We start from the raw sequence: 19782 nt of genomic DNA on the forward strand, positions 1-19782 counted from the left end.
AGGAGACCCATGAGGCAGTGCACAATAGGCCCAGCGTCGTCCGGGTTAGGGGAGGGTTTGGCCGGCCGAAATGTCCTTGTCTCATCGCGCTCTAGCAAATCATTGTGGCGGGCCGGGCGCCTGCAAACTGACTTTGGTCGCCAGCTGGACAGTGTTTCCTCCGACACATTGTTGCGGCTGGTTTCCGGGTTAAGCGAGCAGTATGTCAAGAAGCAGTGTGATTTGGCAGGGTTGTGTTTCGGAGGATGCATGGCTCCTGACCTTCGTCTCTCCCGCATCCGTAGGGAAGTTGCAGCGATGGGCCAAGACTAACTATCACGAAAAAGGGGTAAAAAGTCTAATGGATGAGTTTCCTCATTATTTGCAGAATCCATGATTATGAGACGAAGGATTCCCGTCCCGATGCACACAACAAGGAGTACTGTTTTAGCTAGTTGCAACTAACACATATGTAAGTGATAAAAAGGTGTATTGGGGGTGGGGGGGTCAACTTGTCATGATTATTATAGATAGACATCTGAGTAGGAGAAGTGGCTATAATATTTCTGAACATTATTCAATTATAGGCTATTTTCACAAAATGAAAAAGTTTATTAAAAACAATAGACATACGCAATCAAAATAAATATAACAGTCACAAGGCTCAGGGAATTTATTCTGCAGCTCTGTATAACATTTTAGGCATTTAGCAGATGCTCTGATCCTCCAGAGTGACTTAATAACGCAGTCATCTTAAAGCAACTGACAAATGTTTTCAGATTTCTATGGAAAATGACCTATAATTACTTACGATATGAGTAAAATATTTTTCCTTCAAAATTGTTTTTATTGAGAAGGTTAAAAAGCAGCTTTTCTGCATTGGAACGGTGTTGGCATACCCCAACAACAGAAGGGTGTGGGTGTATACTGGTCATTCAAAATATGAATTCAAGTAGACCATTGACTGGCCAGCTCATCCTCCTCTAGACTGCTGATTGGCCATCATCCTCTATGAGGAAATAACAAGCATTTTTGAAACAGTCCGTTTGCTACAAGATTGAGGTGGGGTTTTTGAAGTGCTAGTACTCCAATTTATGCTTTGGCCAAAAGTACGAGTATAGTATGAATCAACAACATTATTTGGATATGAGTTACCAGAATATGTACTTTTTAAAGTGAAATTTTCACAGGCCAGTTACTTCAAGATATTGAGACAACCACATATCACAGTAAGTAATGTACCAGCATTGTAGGCCTTGGTGTGTGTGTGTGTGTGTGTGTGTGTGTGTGTGTGGGGGGGGGGGTTACTTAGAAGTCACCAATCAGTGTAAAGGCAAAGCAATTATTGTGGTGCTCAGATCACAAACAAAGCTCAATGTTGGGGTATTTCAACTGAAGCCTTGATGCACAAGGCCTACAATGCTATTGGCTAATCTATATTGACATTTTTATTATTCAATTGCTTACAATCACTATTACAAGGTACAGAAAAGTCAACATTTCATGTAAACAACTCAACAATAATATTTAAGTAAAATGAATAGTCTGTTTCTTTATGAAAGTAGAAAAAGGATTATATTAAAATGCTGTCTTTCCCCACACAAGGCCTTAGAGTTTCAAACACTGTTTTCATGAATGCATCACACAATGAGATGCATAGGAATATGGAGAACAGTGAAAGTAAGACATGGTGGTGTGGTCTGTCCCTCGTTGGCAATGACAGCCACAGTGCATTATTACTCACGGTACGAGTTTGAGACTGGCCTAGCGCGTACCAAAAGTAATAATGAACCGTAAAGCAGGCAGATACTCTTTATCTTCTGTTTTTCTGTGGGACGAAATCCAAGGTTTCGTCTGGTTTAGAGGAGTCAACAATCCCATCCCACTTTGAAATACTGCAGGACTCCAGTTTGAGGTTAGAGGTAAGGTTAGCTTCCATCTATGTGAAACAATAGGATATTAGCCTACACAACTTGATGCCAAAGGTAGCAAACATGATGTCAAGGGCTCATTTTGAATAGCAGAACAATACATAGGCCTAGAGGGCAGCTTGCAATGCGTAAACTAATAAACCAAGGCATTTGTTAGATCATTGATCAGCAACAAGACATGCCTAATTAAACATTTCTTTAGTCAAATTTAAAAACAAATTCAGGTTTCATAGGCTATCGTTAGAATATTACAATGAACATAATTTGGCCTGTTATGAATTGAATAATTGAAACTAGTGCTGTCAATTAAACAATTTGAAGACGACTACTCATCCTGGGTGCGTCAACACTAGCCTTGCCAGCCGCCTAATCCTGCGAGTTTAAAGTGAACTATTCATTTAACCTCAAAGGATCAGGTGGCTAAATCAGCACACCGTGATGCAAAAAAAAAGTTAGCGATTTTTATTGCTCCAATAATTCAATCATTAGGCTTCATGGGGAAACATTTAGGTGTTTCAACTAATCAATTGACAAATAATAAATAGCATCTGATAAATTAAACTACCGAGAACTAATAGTTTGATTATGACCGTTTTATCCTTTGTTACTTTTGCGTGTCATACGACTTCTTCATGATTTGCATATTATCAAACAACTGCATACTGAAGTTTTCTCCTGGAGAAAAAAAAAAAAAAATTCTAAATAATAAGTTGTCCTCCCAACTTACCATAGAATAGAGAACACAATGCCAAGCGTCTTGAGACTCCGTGGTTGCAGCTGCCACATCACCTCTACTCAATTGACTGACTTTAGGCCTATCATCTAGGCCATCTCCCAATTTTGGTTTCATCAATATATACAAATGTTTACTTCCCTTGTGTTCCCTCGCTGAATGGTACAGGCTGCCCGCTTTGGAAGTGCTTTTTATGCACACCTTCCTGTAGTGGCCAGGAACTTGATGGTCATTCCCAAGCCGGAATTCCTGTGTGTGTTTCCAACTGATAAAATAGTTGTGAAGTGCTAACACACTCCATCCTGCTGAAAATGCTCCATGAATTACATCTTCAAAGAACTACGTGCTGTCTAGTGTCCATGTATAAAGCAGCTTGATTTGTAAAAACAATTGTTTGTGTTTATAAAAACAAATAAATTAGACCATTATTCTATACATATGTAGGATCTTAATTTGAGCCAGTTTGCTACAGCAGGAAAATAATCCTTCAGCAACAGGAAATGTGGATTACAATTAATGGACATTTTTGTAGGGGTTGATGCATTTTTCATAAGGGAAAATCAAGTTGAACATTTCTAAATGGAAATTACAAACGTCAGAAGCCTTTTTAACTAGATACATAAAGTGCTTCCATTTCTAAATGGTAAAATAGATATGTATAAAAAATACCCTCAAAGAAAAGGTGACATTCTGTACTGTCACATCATATCAAACATTTGATCTCAAATCCAAAATCCTGGAGAAAAGAGCCAAATATATATATTTTTACTTTACTGTCCAAATACATATGGAAGGGAGTATATAGTTAGCTGGTTACAGTCATTGTTTCGAAGGGATATTTTTAATTCAAGACTGGGGTATAAGTCAGTGTGTGGATTGAAAACAGTGATTTATCCTGCCTCTTTAGGGTCTTTGCCGTTGGCCTTTATAAAACTCTGTCAGGTCCACTTTGACGCAGATCCGTTTCCTGTGTGAGGGAGACTTTGTATTGTTCTGAGGGCCCAGAGTGCAGTATCACCATCCTCCAGTCACTTCCCGCTTCCTCTCAAACAGGAAATGCTGCCCTGCTATTTTCCACCAATATTACAGATTTAAATTCAAGTATGCTAGTTGCACAATTTTGTATTTTGAGGAGAGGACTTATTGGAACCTATTGACCGTTAGATGAGTTTCACATTGTAAGCATTTCACTGGGCACAGACATCAATTCAACGTCTATTCCAACAACGCCCAGTGGCATTGGTCTGTTGATACAGGTGTAGGATCATAATTTGACCACTCTGTTGTTGTTAAGAATCTTCCCGCGCCGCAGGATTTACATAAATTCACTATATTGCACTTTTCACGTAGCCTAATTATGGCTAGCTAATAGCCTAACCACTGAATAAGCAACATTACATTGGCGGAAAAGTGTGAATGGACTAAACATTCAAATCCTTTTGCTGAAGGATTATTTTGCTGTTACAATACTGGTCAAATTAAGATCCTACAGCTGTACACCTGGAACAGATTTACTAAGCGTTGCACCAGGTGAATAGTTTATCCCTTGCTGAAAAAAGTGGTGCAAACACCAAATTAAAAGTGGAAACATCCCACTTAGCACAGACATCATTTCAACATATAGTTTTGATTTACATTTATACTGAACAAAAATATAAACGCAACATGCCACAATTTCAATGATTTTACGGAGTTACAGTTCAAAAAGGAAATCTGTCAATTAAAATAAATAAATTAGGCCCTGATCTATGGATTTCACATGACTGGGAATACAGATATGCATATGTTGGTCACAGACGCCCCCCCCCCCCCCCCCCCCCCAAAAAAAAGGTAGTGGCGTGGATCAGAAAACCAGTCAGTATCTGATGTGACCATCATTTGCCTCATGCAGTGGGACACATATCCTTCACATAGAGTTGATCTGGCTTGTGTTGGTTGTGGCCTGTGGAATGTTGTCCCACTCCTCTTCAATGGCTGTGCGAAGATGCTGGATATTGGCGGGAACCGGAACATGCTGTCGTACACGTCAGTCCAGAACGTCCCACACATGCTCAATGGGTGACATGTCTGGTGAGTATGCAGGCTATGGAAGAACTGGGACATTTTCAGCTTCCAGAAATTGTGTACAGATCTTTGCGACATGGGGCTGTGCATTATCATGCTGAAACATGAGGGGATGGGGGCAGATGAATGGCACGACAATGGGCCTCAGGATCTTGTCACGGTATCTCTGTGCATTCAAATTCCCGTTGCTAAAATGCAATTGTGTTCGTTGTCTGTAGCTTATACCCATTCCATAACCCCAACGCCATCATGGGGCACTCTGTTCACAACGTTGACATCAGCAAACTGCTCTTCCACACAACGCCATACACGTGGTCTGCGGTTGTGAGGCCAGTTGGACGCACTGCCAAATTCTCTAAAACAACGTTGGAGGCAGCAAATGGTAGAGAAATGAACAGTCAATTCTCTGCCAACAGCTCTGATAGATATTCCTGAAGTCAGCATACCAATTGCATGCTCACTCAAAATTTGAGACATCTGTGGCATTGTGTTGAGTGACAAGAATTCACATTTTAGACTGGCCTTTTATTGTCCCCAGCACAAGGTGTACCTGTGTAATGATCATGCTGTTGAATCAGCTTCTTGAGATGCCACACCTGTCAGGTGGATGGATTAACAAAGGAGAAATGCTCATGTAAAAAAATCACAACATTTGAGAGAATAAGGTTTTTGTGCGTACAGTATAGAACATGTAGGGGATCTTTTATTTCAGGTCATGAAACATGGGACCAACACTTTACATGTTGTCTTTATATTTTTGTTCAGTGTGTTTGAGTTGTCAACAAACGTGAATTCAATGTGAAATCAGCATAAAAAGCTAGCATGTCATTGGATTTAGGTTAAACGCTGGATAATAAGACGAAATTCCTTTACGTTGATGACTTTGTGCAAATCCAATCAGTTTAACACTTTGATTCAATGTCATCACATTTAAAAATGTCTCATTGGTCCTATATGGTTCAAACTAGGCTGTTCATATCATTTCTTGACGAAAACAAAATGATTCATATGATATCCAAAAAGTAAATACGATATTTGACTGAATAATGAGCTAAGAGGTTTTATAGTCTGTGCAAATTTGTTCGATACATTGTTTTTGCAAGGTCTTTTCAGTCTGTAACCTTAGTAACATGACAACTAGTCTGTGGGAGTGGTCTTGGTCATTTTTACTAAATGCACAGAGACACGTCTCCAATGCATAAATCCATTGGAGTCTAAATAAGTCTGCAGTGTTAAGGCTATAACTGAAGTCCATCAATGACCAAAGTCCAACATAAATAGAAGCTAGCTAGCTAACGAAGAACAACAAAGAATATCTAGTTAACAGAAGAAAAGAAAGAGAAAATCAGGACAGAAGAAAAAGGATATCAAAGTGAAACAGTTCTCTAAAGACACAGGAGACAATAATACAAGAAACAACACTTCTGTAGCTTGTCAACTATGTGTCTGTCTATCCCTGTTCTCTCCTCTCTGCACAGGCCATACAAACGCTTCACACCGCGTGGCCGCTGCCACTCTAACCTGGTGGTCCCAGTGCGCACGACCCACGTGGAGTTCCAGGTCTCCGGCAGCCTCTGGAACTGCCGGTCTGCAGCCAACAAGGCTGAGTTCATCTCAGCCTATGCTACCCTCCAGTCCCTAGACTTCCTGGCGCTGACGGAAACATGGATTACCACAGATAACACTGCTACTCCTACTGCTCTCTCTTCGTCTGCCCACGTTTTCTCGCATACCCCTAGAGCATCGAGCCAGTGGGGTGGTGGCACTGGAATCCTCATCTCTCCCAAGTGGACATTCTCTCTTTCTCCCCTGACCCATCTGTCTATCTCCTCATTTGAATTCCATGCTGTCACAGTTACCAGCCCTTTCAAGCTTAACATCCTTATCAATTATCGCCCTCCAGGTTCCCTTGGAGAGTTCATCAATGAGCTTGACGCCTTGATAAGTTCCTTTCCTGAGGATGGCTCACCTCTCACAGTTCTGGGTGACTTTAACCTCCCCACGTCTACCTTTGACTCATTCCTCTCTGCCTCCTTCTTTCCACTCCTCTCCTCTTTTGACCTCACCCTCTCACCTTCCCCCCCTACTCACAAGGCAGGCAATACGCTTCACCTCATCTTTACTAGATGCTGTTCTTCCACTAATCTCATTGCAACTCCCCTCCAAATCTCCGACCACTACCTTGTATCCTTTTCCCTCTTGCTCTCATCCAACACTTCTCACTCTGCCCCTACTCGGATGGTATTGCGCCGTCCCAACCTTCGCTCTCTCTCTCCCGCTACTCTCTCCTCTTCCATCCTATCATCTCTTCCCTCTGCTCAAACCTTCTCCAACCTATCTCCTGATTCTGCCTCCTCAACCCTCCTCTCCTCCCTTTCTGCATCCTTTGATTTTCTCTGTCCCCTATCCTCCAGGCCGGCTCGGTCCTCCCCTCCTGCTCCGTGGCTCGACGACTCACTACGAGCTCACAGAACAAGGCTCCGGGCAGCCGAGCGGAAATGGAGGAAAACTCGCCTCCCTGCGGACCTGGCATCCTTTCACTCACTCCTCTCTACATTCTCCTCTTCTGTCTCTGCTGCTAAAGCCACTTTCTACCACTCTAAAATCCAAGCATCTGCCTCTAACCCTAGGAAGCTCTTTGCTACCTTCTCCTCCCTCCTGAATCCTCCTCCCCCTCCCCCCCCCTCCTCCCTCTCTGCGGATGACTTCGTCAACCATTTTGAAAAGAAGGTTGACGATATCCGATCCTCGTTTGCTAAGTCAAACGACACCGCTGGTCCTGCTCACACTGCCCTACCCTGTGCTTTGACCTCTTTCTCCCCTCTCTCTCCAGATGAAATCTCGCGTCTTGTGACGGCCGGCCGCCCAACAACCTGCCCACTTGACCCTATCCCCTCCTCTCTTCTCCAGACCATTTCCGGAGACCTTCTCCCCTTCCTCACCTCGCTCATCAACTCATCCTTGACCGCTGGCTACGTCCCTTCCGTCTTCAAGAGAGCGAGAGTTGCACCCCTTCTGAAAAAACCTACACTCGATCCCTCCGATGTCAACAACTACAGACCAGTATCCCTTCTTTCTTTTCTCTCCAAAACTCTTGAACGTGCCGTCCTTGGCCAGCTCTCCTGCTATCTCTCTCAGAATGACCTTCTTGATCCTAATCAGTCAGGTTTCAAGACTGGGCATTCAACTGAGACTGCTCTTCTCTGTGTCACGGAGGCTCTCCGCACTGCTAAAGCTAACTCTCTCTCCTCTGCTCTCATCCTTCTAGACCTATCTGCTGCCTTTGATACTGTGAACCATCAGATCCTCCTCTCCACCCTCTCCGAGTTGGGCATCTCCGGCGCGGCCCACGCTTGGATTGCGTCCTACCTGACAGGTCGCTCCTACCAGGTGGCGTGGCGAGAATCTGTCTCCGCACCATGCGCTCTCACCACTGGTGTCCCCCAGGGCTCTGTTCTAGGCCCTCTCCTATTCTCGCTATACACCAAGTCACTTGGCTCTGTCATATCCTCACATGGTCTCTCCTATCATTGCTATGCAGACGACACACAATTAATCTTCTCCTTTCCCCCTTCTGATAACCAGGCGGCGAATCGCATCTCTGCATGTCTGTCAGACATATCAGTGTGGATGACGGATCACCAGCTCAAGCTGAACCTCGGCAAGACGGAGCTGCTCTTCCTCCCGGGGAAGGACTGCCCGTTCCATGATCTCGCCATCACGGTTGACAACTCCCTTGTGTCCTCCTCCCAGAGTGCTAAGAACCTTGGCGTGATCCTGGACAACACCCTGTCGTTCTCCACTAACATCAAGGCGGTGACCCGATCCTGTAGGTTCATGCTCTACAACATTCGCAGAGTACGACCCTGCCTCACACAGGAAGCGGCGCAGGTCCTAATCCAGGCACTTGTCATCTCCCGTCTGGATTACTGCAACTCGCTGTTGGCTGGGCTCCCTGCCTGTGCCATTAAACCCCTACAACTCATCCAGAACGCCGCAGCCCGTCTGGTGTTCAACCTTCCCAAGTTCTCTCACGTCACCCCGCTCCTCCGCTCTCTCCACTGGCTTCCAGTTGAAGCTCGCATCCGCTACAAGACCATGGTGATTGCCTACGGAGCTGTGAAGGGAACGGCACCTCCATACCTTCAGGCTCTGATCAGGCCCTACACCCAAACAAGGGCACTGCGTTCATCCACCACTGGCCTGCTGGCCCCCCTACCTCTGAGGAAGCACAGTTCCCGCTCAGCCCAGTCAAAACTGTTCGCTGCTCTGGCACCCCAATGGTGGAACAAGCTCCCTCACGACGCCAGGACAGCGGAGTCAATCACCACCTTCCGGAGACACCTGAAACCCCACCTCTTTAAGGAATACCTAGGATAGGATAAAGTAATCCTTCTAACCCCCCCCCCCCCCCCCCCCCCATAAAAGATTTAGATGCACTATTGTAAAGTGGTTGTTCCACTGGATATCATAAGGTGAATGAACCATTTTGTAAGTCGCTCTGGATAAGAGCGTCTGCTAAATGACTGTAAATGTAAATAAATGGATCCCACATATTTTAAGGATCAAGAACTACTGAATGTTTTAACACATCGTCTTGCATGACTTTTATCTTCAGATGTTTTTCATTCTAGACACTGTTAAAGATGTGTATGAGGGTTTGTAAATGGTCCCTTTCAAATAAAGAGAGGTGGGGGTCTCAATCCAGAGCAGTGACATGATTTCCAGCACTGGGAGCCAAACAGGAATTCCTGGCTCCCAAGGGCAAGGCTCCTGTTACTCTTCGGAGAACTAGAAACGACCGTTTATGGGGGTTGGCTGCACATTTCCCAGCTCATCAAACATTATGATGCCTAAATTACTGTCAACACACACACACACTGTTCAGGAGGGGGATTCTTGCCCTAGTGCTGAATCTGCTTGAGAAATACAGCTCAAATAGCACAGCTTGTGTTATAATGGCTCATTCATGCCTTGCGTCTTTATGATCGTACATTAGTAGAACAGGCAGGCATTCTAGAAGGGTCTGCTGTCTAGTGTATTAATGATCCATGTAATTTAGGACCAAAATATACTAAAAAAGTTAATAATGGACAAGATGGAGGGGCAGGAGTAGCACAGGATGTATAAGGGGTGGGGTGCAGAAACAACCTAATTCTCACACACAAACAGAACGCCAGGGCTGCTGTCTAAAGCAGGAGAGTTACTAAAATTGTTTGGAATTACTCTGCTGCCATTCCTGAGGCCCATTGCATTCCAACACATTAAAATCTAATCGAGAACAAATGAAGGAAGTGATGTAAGAAGTTCCTAACTTTATCGTGGCCTAGCAGTTGTCACCTGCTGAACTAATTACTGACCAATGTGATAACATACACACACACGTACACATGGATTTTGTGTTGTAGATATATGGTAGAGTAGTGGCCTGAGGGCACACACTTAATGTGTTGTGAAATGTAATGTCATGTTTTTAATTGTATACTGTATAACTGCCTTAATTTTGCTGGACCCAAGGAAGAGTAGCTGCTACCTTGGCAGCAGTTAATGGGGACCCATAATAAAACAAATACAAATGTGAAAACTAAATATCCAAGCCAGCACAGTATGGTTCAGCCATAATAGTGTGAAAAGGGTATCCAACAAGAAAATTGACACATGAGAACTATCCGTGTATCAGTCATAAGATACTGTACTAACTGTACAGTATGTGATGTGCATGTTGAGCAAATTCGATTTTTGTGGTGAAATAATTAAGCAAGAACGTAAGCATGCAATTGAGCACACACACTCTCTCTCAAGGAAAGCACCAGCAACTCAGAAGAATTTGCTGTGACATATGCCATCTAGTGGGCTGAAGTGTTAGAACAAGTTGTAATGAAAGATGTGATGGTAGTGTATGTATCTGTAAAATTCATAATTTAGTCTGCAGAACCTCAGTGTACTGTATGTCAGCAAAACATCACTACTGCAGCTGTTGTATGCTTTTCTACAGTAACACGTCCCTTTTTCCCCACTTCATATTTAAATTTATTTCCAAACTCCAACATGGTATATTAGACTTCAGATAACATTTCCAGGAGAAACAAAGCCCAACAATAACAAAGAGGTATTGTTCTTCTCAAAAGAAATAAACAGGCATTATTTTACTATAAAATAAATGACAAATGAAGACATGATTCCAAGCTTTAGCATATAGTTATCACATATCACACACACCAGAGTATAATTACATCATTACTGTCAACGGTCAAGAAACAAACTTTGCTTTCACGCCAGTTATGTACAGTATACAGGTACGTTTTCAAAGGAACAGTACACAGTGAATTCAAAGCACAAAATACTTACAGAATACACTGAGACTTCAGTTCGCTAATATGTACTGCATCTCTTTATCAATGGACATACAAATACTTAAATTTGTCAGTTTGAGTTGGTAATCAGCTAATGTAAAGAAGCCGCTCCCAGATTAACCTCAGTTAAAAGAAGCTTTAAAACGTAAAAAAAAACAGAAGAGAGATGTGTCAGTGTCTCTCCGGAAGAGAAACAGCATGGACATATGAAGAATTCAAGGGGAAAGCAAATTGGTCATGCATTGACAAAAGAATAATACCCCCCAAAATACCCCAAAAAATACAAAATCACAAAACCACAGGCACAAACACAGGGTCAGAAGGAAAGAAGATAACACACCACAAATGATGAGTTAATGTAATAGAGATCGAGACAACATATACACCCCCCCCCCCCCCCCCCCGTAGGACTGGCACAGGCAAGAAGACAGGGCAAGCATGCATGCGTAGAGAAACACAGCGCCAACCGAAGAGTAGCTACCTCCACCACAAGTAGCCAGAAAAAAGAGAGAAAAAGAAAACAGAGAGAAGGGTGAGAGACGGAGAAAGAGAGTTGCGACAATCACCATGGCTACTGCCTGTGTGGGGGTGTAGCCAGAGAGAGGAGCTGTCACTCATGTGCGTATTGCGAGACAATGGGAGAGAGCAAAGGAGTGAGATCTTCGTTCAGATTGTATGCCAACCTGTAAACCTGCACTGAGTGCTCCAGTCAGACGATTACACAATGCACTTCAACTAAAAGTCAAAAGTAAAATTGGGGCTCAACAAATTTGTGCAGATGTGTTTCAAGCCAACAATCAGTGTAATTTATGTGTGATCAGTATATAATCTATATACCCCAAAATACAAACATGGGTGTGTACAGTAATTGTGAGGCATTTACTGTGTTGAAGCCAACTGGAGAAGCAGCAACACTGCTCCAGTGCCAAGAAAGACATATCATTATAATGAGCTTTGTTTTCTTCTCTTTTGTCTGATTGACATTACTGTGAACATGCTTTTTCGAGACGCAGACACAATGGCTTTTTTTTCTTCACCATGGGAATTAACCAATGGAATTTTCAGCCAAAGTGTAGCGGTATTTTCCATAAGTATTTTCCTACGGTGTAGTGTTTGTTGTGATGATAGATTGAATGCAGGTTTAGAATAGTCACCAATGTGTAACAAGGCTGTCTCAGACTCCTCTCCCCTGAAACAAGTACCGCCCCTGGGGGCAAGGTACAGTAGAGCAGCAAGCAGCCACAACATGATACTTATCTCCAGTTAGAAAAACAAGAAGCAAGCTTGCAGAAACAATCAAGAGGAAAATGACTAGAAATGGTGGTTGCCCCGCAATGTGTGTTGTTTTTGATCCATTCAATAGAAACCCACAATGGATTTCTGTACTGGGTCGCAAATTGGACTGCCTTGCAACTTGTTCCTTTAGTCTGTCGTCTCTCTGACTACAGTTTTAAGAGGAGGGCGCTTTTCGCAAGGACCTGTGCCCTGCCATCCCTGTGCGAGCCAAAGACTTTTAGGAATCTGCAATAAGAAAAAAGCAAACAAAAAAGCAAACAAACAAACAAAAATCACACAAGACATGTTAGTGGTGATGCATTAAGACAAGCGAAAGTAATTCCATGACATTCCTTCACATTCTGACAATCATCCTGGCAGATTACGTTTGCATACAGTCGAGTCTATGCTGCTTGAGAGCATGATTCTGAACGCCAATGGCAAATTAAAGACAGAAAACTTGAGGTTACATGTGTTAATCATTTTCAAAACAGAAATATCACCTGGTTACAATACTATGTTCATCTGATTTGACTTAATTTGTCTTATCAATTGGTTCAAGCATGCAGAACAACTCAGTATCAAATAAAGCAGGGATAGATGGATCATTATAAAACAATAAATTAATATCATGCCAATGATGGAATGGTGGGTGCATCACCAGCATCTCAGAATGAAATTAGTTGTTTATCTGTCGAGAACACCACTGTAAACTTAGCACGACATTCAGTAGTTAAGGCGCTTCAATGAAGCCCCTTTGTCAGATTTTGGAGGAGGGTCAACAGCTTGTAGAAGAGAATACACTAGCAGTCTGTTGTATTATTGCTAATCAAGACAACATGCAAGCAGTGTCCTTTTCCAACTATCACATTGCTTTTTTGCTTTACTGTGTAAAAAGGCATGTCCTCTCTTTGATACTTTGAAACATGTCCACATGCAACAACTGATTTAGTTTGCCTCTCTGCTTCGCAAGCTTACAGCAATGATGGTTGCTGCTCAAGCGCAGATATACTATGTACTGTGCATGCAACGCAGTGGAGGCTGGAAGAGCATAACATGAGTCTGTCTTTAGGCATGCAATAATAGCTATTCCAAATAGGAATTGATATGTTTAGATGCAATGCTTTCTAATATGAGAAACCGTACTGTACATATCTATATATGTTGGTCAAATAAATCAAGAAATTGACATTGGTTATTACTATTAGAGCTAGAAGCAAGGTGTAGCTGATATCGACAGTGGTGTCGAGTTGGTTTCTGACAACTTAACACATCCACACCTGTTCATACACACAAACAAAGACTTCCCAAAATTAGTTTGAACGGGTGCCAGATGATAGAAGGTAAAAAGCACAAGTACAAATGTAAATACAGTCCGTTGTTCTGTGAGTTCCGTCTCAAAAATGATTCTTGGATATTTCGGAAACTTCAGGGGGGTTGAAATGTCAAGAGATTTTTTATGCTTGTCCACCCATTGCCCATCTCATAAAATGACAATTATATGTATGTCATAGCACCTTTGGCATTTGTGTCGAAAAAGACCTTGATGTAAGATGTGGGTACGTATCCTTCTTCATCCTCGTTCCTACGCACCCGCGTCCACCCGTCACCCTTATCCTCCTCGATGACATACAGCAGCTCCCCCTCGGCCATGGAGATGGTGCCTTCGTTCTGACCTGAGAAGGAGAGACAGGAAAGTAAAACGCCAAGTCATTGTTATTTTACAGTTGAGTGTGTTAAAATGTTACGTTCACAAAAAGCCTATGCTGCACCAAGTTTGTTTGAAATCATTAACAATAACCTACAGTTGAAGTCGGAAGTTTACATACACCTTAGCCAAATAAATTTAAACTCTGTTTTCACAATTCATGACATTTAATACTACTAACAATTCCCTGTCTTAGGTCAGTTCGGATCACTACTTTATTTTAAGAATGTGAAATGTAAGAATAATAGTAGAGAGAATGATTTATTTCAGCTTTTATTTCTTTCATCACATTCCCAGTGGGTCAGAAGTTTACATACACACAATTAGTAATTGGTAGCATTGCCTTTAAATTGTTTAACTTGGGTCAAACGTTTCGGGTAGCCTTCCACAAGCTTCCCACAATAAGTTGGGTGAATTTTGGCCCATTGCTCCTGACAGAGCTGGTGTAACTGAGTCAGGTTTGTAGGCCTCCTTGCTTGCACAAACTTTTTCAGTTCTGCCCACAAAATGGAAATAGGTTTGAGGTCAGGGCTTTGTGATGGCCACTCCAATACCTTAACTTTGTTGCCCTTAAGCCATTTTGCCACAACTTTGGAAGTATGCTTGGGGTCATTGTCCATTTGGAAGACCCATTTGCGACCAAGCTTTAACTTCCTGACTGATGTCTTGAGATGTTGCTTCAATATATCCACATCATTTTCCATTCCTCATGATGCCATCTATTTTGTGAAGTGCACCAGTCCCTCCTGCAGCAAAGCACCCCCACAACATGATGCTGCCACCACCATGCTTCACGGTTGGGATGGTGTTCTTTGGCTTGCAAGCCTCCCCTTTTTTCCTCCAAACATAACGATGGTCATTATGGCCAAACAGTTCTATTTTTGTTTCATCAGACCAGAGGACATTTCCCCAAAAGTACAATCTTTGTCCCCATGTGCAGTTGCAAACCGTAGTCTGGCTTTTTCATGGCGATTTTGGAGCAGTGACTTTCAGGTTATGTCAATATAGGACTCGTTTCACTGTGGATATAGATACTTTTGTACCTGTTTTCTCCAGCATCTTCACAAGGCCCTTTGCTGTTGTTCTGGGATTGAGTTGCACTTTTCACACCAAAGTACGTTCATCTCTAGGAGACAGAATGCGTCTCCTTCCTGACTGTTATGACAGCTGTGTGGTCCCATGGTGTTTATACTTGCGTACTATTGTTTGTACAGATGAACATGCTACATTCAGGCATTTTGAAATTGCTCCCAAGGATGAACCAGACTTGTGAAGGTCTACAATTTTTTTTCTGAGGTCTTGGCTGATTTCTTTTGATTTTCCCATGATGTCAAGCAAAGAGGCACTGAGTTTGAAGGTAGGCCTTGAAATACATCCACAGGTACACCTCCAATTGACTCAAATGATGTCAATTAGCCTATCAGAAGCTTCTAAAGCCATGACATCATTTTCTGGAATTTTCCAAGTTGTTTAAAGGCACAGTCAACTTAATGTATGTGAACTTCTGACCCACTGGAATTGTGACACAGTGAATTCTAAGTGAAATAATCTAATAATAGTCTGTAAACAATCTACTTGCTACTTGCACAAAGTAGATGTCCTAACCGACTTGCCAAAATTATAGTTTGTTAACAAGAAATTTGTGGAGTGGTTGAAAAACTAGTTTTAATGACTCCAACCTAAGTGTATGTAAACGGCATACATAGGTGAAATTTCAGAATATGCCTCAATGAGTCACATCCTCTTTACAGCATTTTATTTTTTACCTGCAGGGAAATGTTTTAACCCAACTGTACATGAACTCTACATGACGGAAGAAGCCCCTTCCCTGTTATTTGAACCAGGTGAGACATATGTTCTGAACAGTACAACAAACCCCAATCTAACAACAACACTTATTTTCAGAGGGGGCATTGGCGTACCTTCGAAAGGGTAGAGCGATTTACAGGTTCCGATAGTGGGGAGTGGGTCCTCGTCATCAAAGTCATCATCAAAGTCGGTGCTCCGAGATTTGAGGTGATGCTCTGTGCTATGATCCTCTGTGTAGCTGCCGTCCGGGCTAACCGCATAAAGACGACAAACAGTTATAGACCAACTACATGGATATTGTATGTGCAAACCCAAATATCATATTGTAAAAGGTTGCCTATATGGCCCTGGTGAGACGTGTGTCAAATCCATAAACCCATACATTTAAAGCTGTGTTAAAAAGCATACATTGAGTCAATAGACAGTCCTCGTTAGTTTTATTTAGAGCATAATAAATCATGTGCAACAAGCCCCCAAAGAAGTTTCAGTCAAATCATATAGTTCTCTGTTGTGACACACATTGTTAGCTAGCTAGTGCGAGGTTTGGTTGTGGTTTTTCAGTTTGCTGGTCCACTGATTCTGAGCTATAGTAATGTGCACATTTGTTCTACCTCTCTCGGTTGACAGGTGCACAGTTGTTGTTGACAGGTGTAGTAGCATTGGAGTCGTACAATCCACTTTGTCGTCTGTGTGGGTCACTCTTTTCTGCTAACCTGGTCTCCACCTCCAGCAGCCAGGTCTGTGGACAGACATCAAAAGGTTTCGACTCAACAATACTTGATTTGTACATAAACTAGCTAGATGTGAAATATTTTTGATAGAGATCGGGAATCAGAAAGAGAGACAGATCATGGGAAAGACAGCGGTGAAAGTGTCAGCCAAGGGATTCAAACCCAGATTTTAGTCTGGAGCCTGCAGTTGGCAGCATTACCACTGGACCATACTCTGGCAAACATTAAATATCTAACCAGCATTGACATAAATCTTGTGTAACAGTTCAACTTACTTCATATTTCCTTGAATCCAGTTCTAACTTGTCAATATTTTGTCCGATCTCCTCTAATCGTGGGTCCACACTGTTGGGGTCCCCCATGTGTGGGTTCTTTACGTACACATCCTTCATTTTAGTCAGAGCATCCCTACAATATAAAATGGACAGCTTGTCACATTCAGAATGAACAGGCATTCATACTGAAGAGTTGTTCCATTTTTAAATAGACCAGAGTTAGTTTAAAACTTCTCGTATAGAAACACAATTTGACTTTCACACATTTACTCTACCTCTGATCCACCTCTTTTTGTAGCTCCTTGTTAATGTCATTGATTTTGGCCTGGAGCTTCTTCCTCCTCTGTTCAGGAGGCAGGTGACTACAATCTTCAGGGCCAGAACCCTATGGGAAAACAAACAAACCACCAAACAAACAAATCAACACCCAGACATACATAATCCTATTAAAGAAGCCTAACACCATGGAGAAGTGACTTTATATTGTTTTATACATGTTTTTTAATGTCTTTATATTGACTTCATATTGTTACCATCAACAAAGAGATCTGAGCGTATTCAGTTGAAAGTACACACTTCAGCAATTTTCCTCTATAGTGATCAAGACTGTACCTGTAATGTGTGCACTACAAAACCATATAGTCATCAACCATCTGAAGAGTTAGGAAAACAGTCATGCTTACCAGCTTGAGAGAAAGCTTTCCAAGTGAGGGGAGACAATGGGACGAGAAATACACAATGTCAACATATGTTTGAAACTTTGAGACGGAAGTATGAAACTGTACAAGCACAAGCAGCAATGAAGGGTTGTGGATATTAAGATAGATGCCATGTCAGTCTGAACAGTTAATTCACCATTGGCAGCATTATATTTTATCCACCTATAGTATGAACAAAAGTTAAACAATGAACACAATGAATACATACCAATCGTAGATTGGAAAAGAACACAGTGCCAGAATACACACAATTTTCTAATTATTGTCTGTAGGTAGTAGGCTCGGACGGATCCCATTCAAAGGGAATGACCAAAGTAGGAGCCACTATCAGTAGCCCATAGTCACCACATCATTGTCTTAAGAGTCAATCTGCCCGTACAAAATCAACTTACCCCACGTGTCAGACTCCTTAAACATTGCATTTTATGTTTGGAGGTCATGAACTCATTGAGGCGGTGGGAGAGGGGCTCCTTGGGCTGCTGGGGAGACTGGGGGCCGTTGGGCATGGCACCGGGTGATGGGGAGGTAGGGGGAGGAGGAGGTGGTTGGCGTGGGGAAGCTAACAAAGACATGAGCTATGGGTAAGGGTCATGGAGCGGTATGGAACAAAACAATAAAGAAATTAGGAAAATGAACATACACAAATTATTTAAAATAATAATAATAATGAAACGAAGGACAACAGAAAGAATCTGGTTACTAACACTTAAGACAGCAGCGATTTAAAAGAGCATGTACAGAGTATGAGCATGTTATTGTATGACGACGAGTGAACACTGTGTCCAGCACGAGTTGAACGTTTAGATAAATTGTGCTTCCAAACAAGCATTTATTTCATATTACAAAGATGTACACTCTCCAGTTTAGGCAGACACCTGTGCCACGTTCAGTTCACATTGTGGAACATTTCAGATAGAAATGTCATGAAGAGAGTGGACAGGATTCCTTATTCTTCATGTCAGAGAGACGTGTGCTCTATCTACAACGTGTATTTCTGTCTGAACCTTCCACAACGCGGTGCCCTGCCGAACTTGGCCCTGGCTATTACAGTACAGTAGGTAGAGGGCAGTATTGTGGACTGAAGGTGTTGTTCTTACCTTGTTTCTCTTGAAAGGCCATAGTTTGCCCCTGCTGTTGCTGCGGCTGGGCTTGCCCTCCCCCCGCGAGTTCAGATAGCTGGACTCTGACACGGTCCGCCTCATAGACAGACTATAGTCCTCAACTTCTACGTCGCCAGGTGGCTCGAAGCCAGACTTGAAGGATTCCACCACCTGCTTGGTATCCTGTTGGGGGAAGTGATTTCATTCATGTATAATAGATGGAATATTATGAATATTCACCAAATGTATTTCAGCTTGAAGGCACCAAACTGAACCAAATAGAAGAAAAATAATTTGCACTTTAAAGTGGAAGTATTCCTCTCGAAAGCCAATGTCAAAACTACGACATGTAAAAGGGCGATTCCACGCCAGCGGGAGCAGGAAATAGCTTTGGTATCTCAGATTGTTCTGGCAATTCTCACATAGAAACTTCATGGGACTTGAAATACTTTTTACATTTGCATCACAAACCAACATTATGACGAAAGTGGCAATTTTAGGCCCTTTTTAGACCTAAACATGCCTCCTGTAAGACTGTGAAGTGTACATGATACAGGCAGCACCTTGGTGTCATTATACTCCTTTTAGTGTGATCTTAAAGTAGTATGTCTAGGTTCTGAAATACAAATGTTCACATTAATTTATTCAACTCCTTCTGCTGGTGATTTGCTCAATGTCCAATCCTAAATGAGGGCTATGGTCTGTTTTGAAGAGTATATTGTTGCAAACAATATGTGTAAAAATAAGAAAAATCAAAAATGGTAGTTTTGAGATATTCCTATTAATATTTTTAGGTTTAATAAATGAATGTTAAAATGTGTATTTTCAGAATCTAGACATACATGCCCTCTCCATATGTTAGAGCATGTATCAAGTTGTGTTTAGGTAAAAAAAAAAAGGCCTAAAACTGCCACTCATCATGATAAAAAATATATATATATGGTTTGTGATACATACGTAAAAAGCATGTGAAACATCCTTCTTGTGAGAATTGCCAGAACAATCTTAGATACCAAAAATCTTTTCGGCTCCCGCTGAAGTGGAATCGACCTAAACTCCCCTTTCAAGCGCAGGAAGACACAATTATAGCAAAGGCATGGCTCTT

The 19782-nt window shown here is 42.2% G+C and overlaps 1 protein-coding gene and 1 long non-coding RNA gene across 4 annotated transcripts in view; both read right to left on the bottom strand.

Annotated features, from left to right (window-relative positions):
* Positions 1 to 1409: 1409 nt before the first annotated feature.
* Positions 1410 to 2796, bottom strand: LOC106580131 (uncharacterized). Its single transcript, XR_001322807.3, has 2 exons — positions 2638 to 2796; positions 1410 to 1918 (listed from the first exon to the last, which is right to left on the bottom strand). It is a non-coding gene; the product is annotated as an uncharacterized LOC106580131 (long non-coding RNA).
* Positions 2797 to 10713: 7917 nt separating this feature from the next.
* The window catches only part of LOC106580130 (formin-binding protein 1), a 32001-nt gene continuing 22932 nt past the window's right edge, over positions 10714 to 19782 (bottom strand). For 2 of the 3 annotated variants that reach the window (XM_014160839.3, XM_014160837.3), the window contains 8 exons: positions 18675 to 18860; positions 17970 to 18152; positions 17542 to 17556; positions 17134 to 17243; positions 16859 to 16991; positions 16464 to 16591; positions 15966 to 16102; positions 10714 to 14011 (listed from right to left, as the gene is read on the bottom strand). In XM_014160839.3, coding sequence (XP_014016314.1) covers positions 13833 to 14011; positions 15966 to 16102; positions 16464 to 16591; positions 16859 to 16991; positions 17134 to 17243; positions 17542 to 17556; positions 17970 to 18152; positions 18675 to 18860 — 1071 coding nt within the window. In that variant the 3' untranslated portion in view covers positions 10714 to 13832. The remainder of the gene's footprint in view (positions 14012 to 15965; positions 16103 to 16463; positions 16592 to 16858; positions 16992 to 17133; positions 17244 to 17541; positions 17557 to 17969; positions 18153 to 18674; positions 18861 to 19782) is intronic. The other variant, XM_014160838.3, reaches the window with a different exon arrangement.

Source organism: Salmo salar, chromosome 20 (genome assembly GCF_965601325.2).
Source record: "Salmo salar chromosome 20, fSalSal1, whole genome shotgun sequence".
Lineage (NCBI taxonomy): Eukaryota > Metazoa > Chordata > Actinopteri > Salmoniformes > Salmonidae > Salmo > Salmo salar.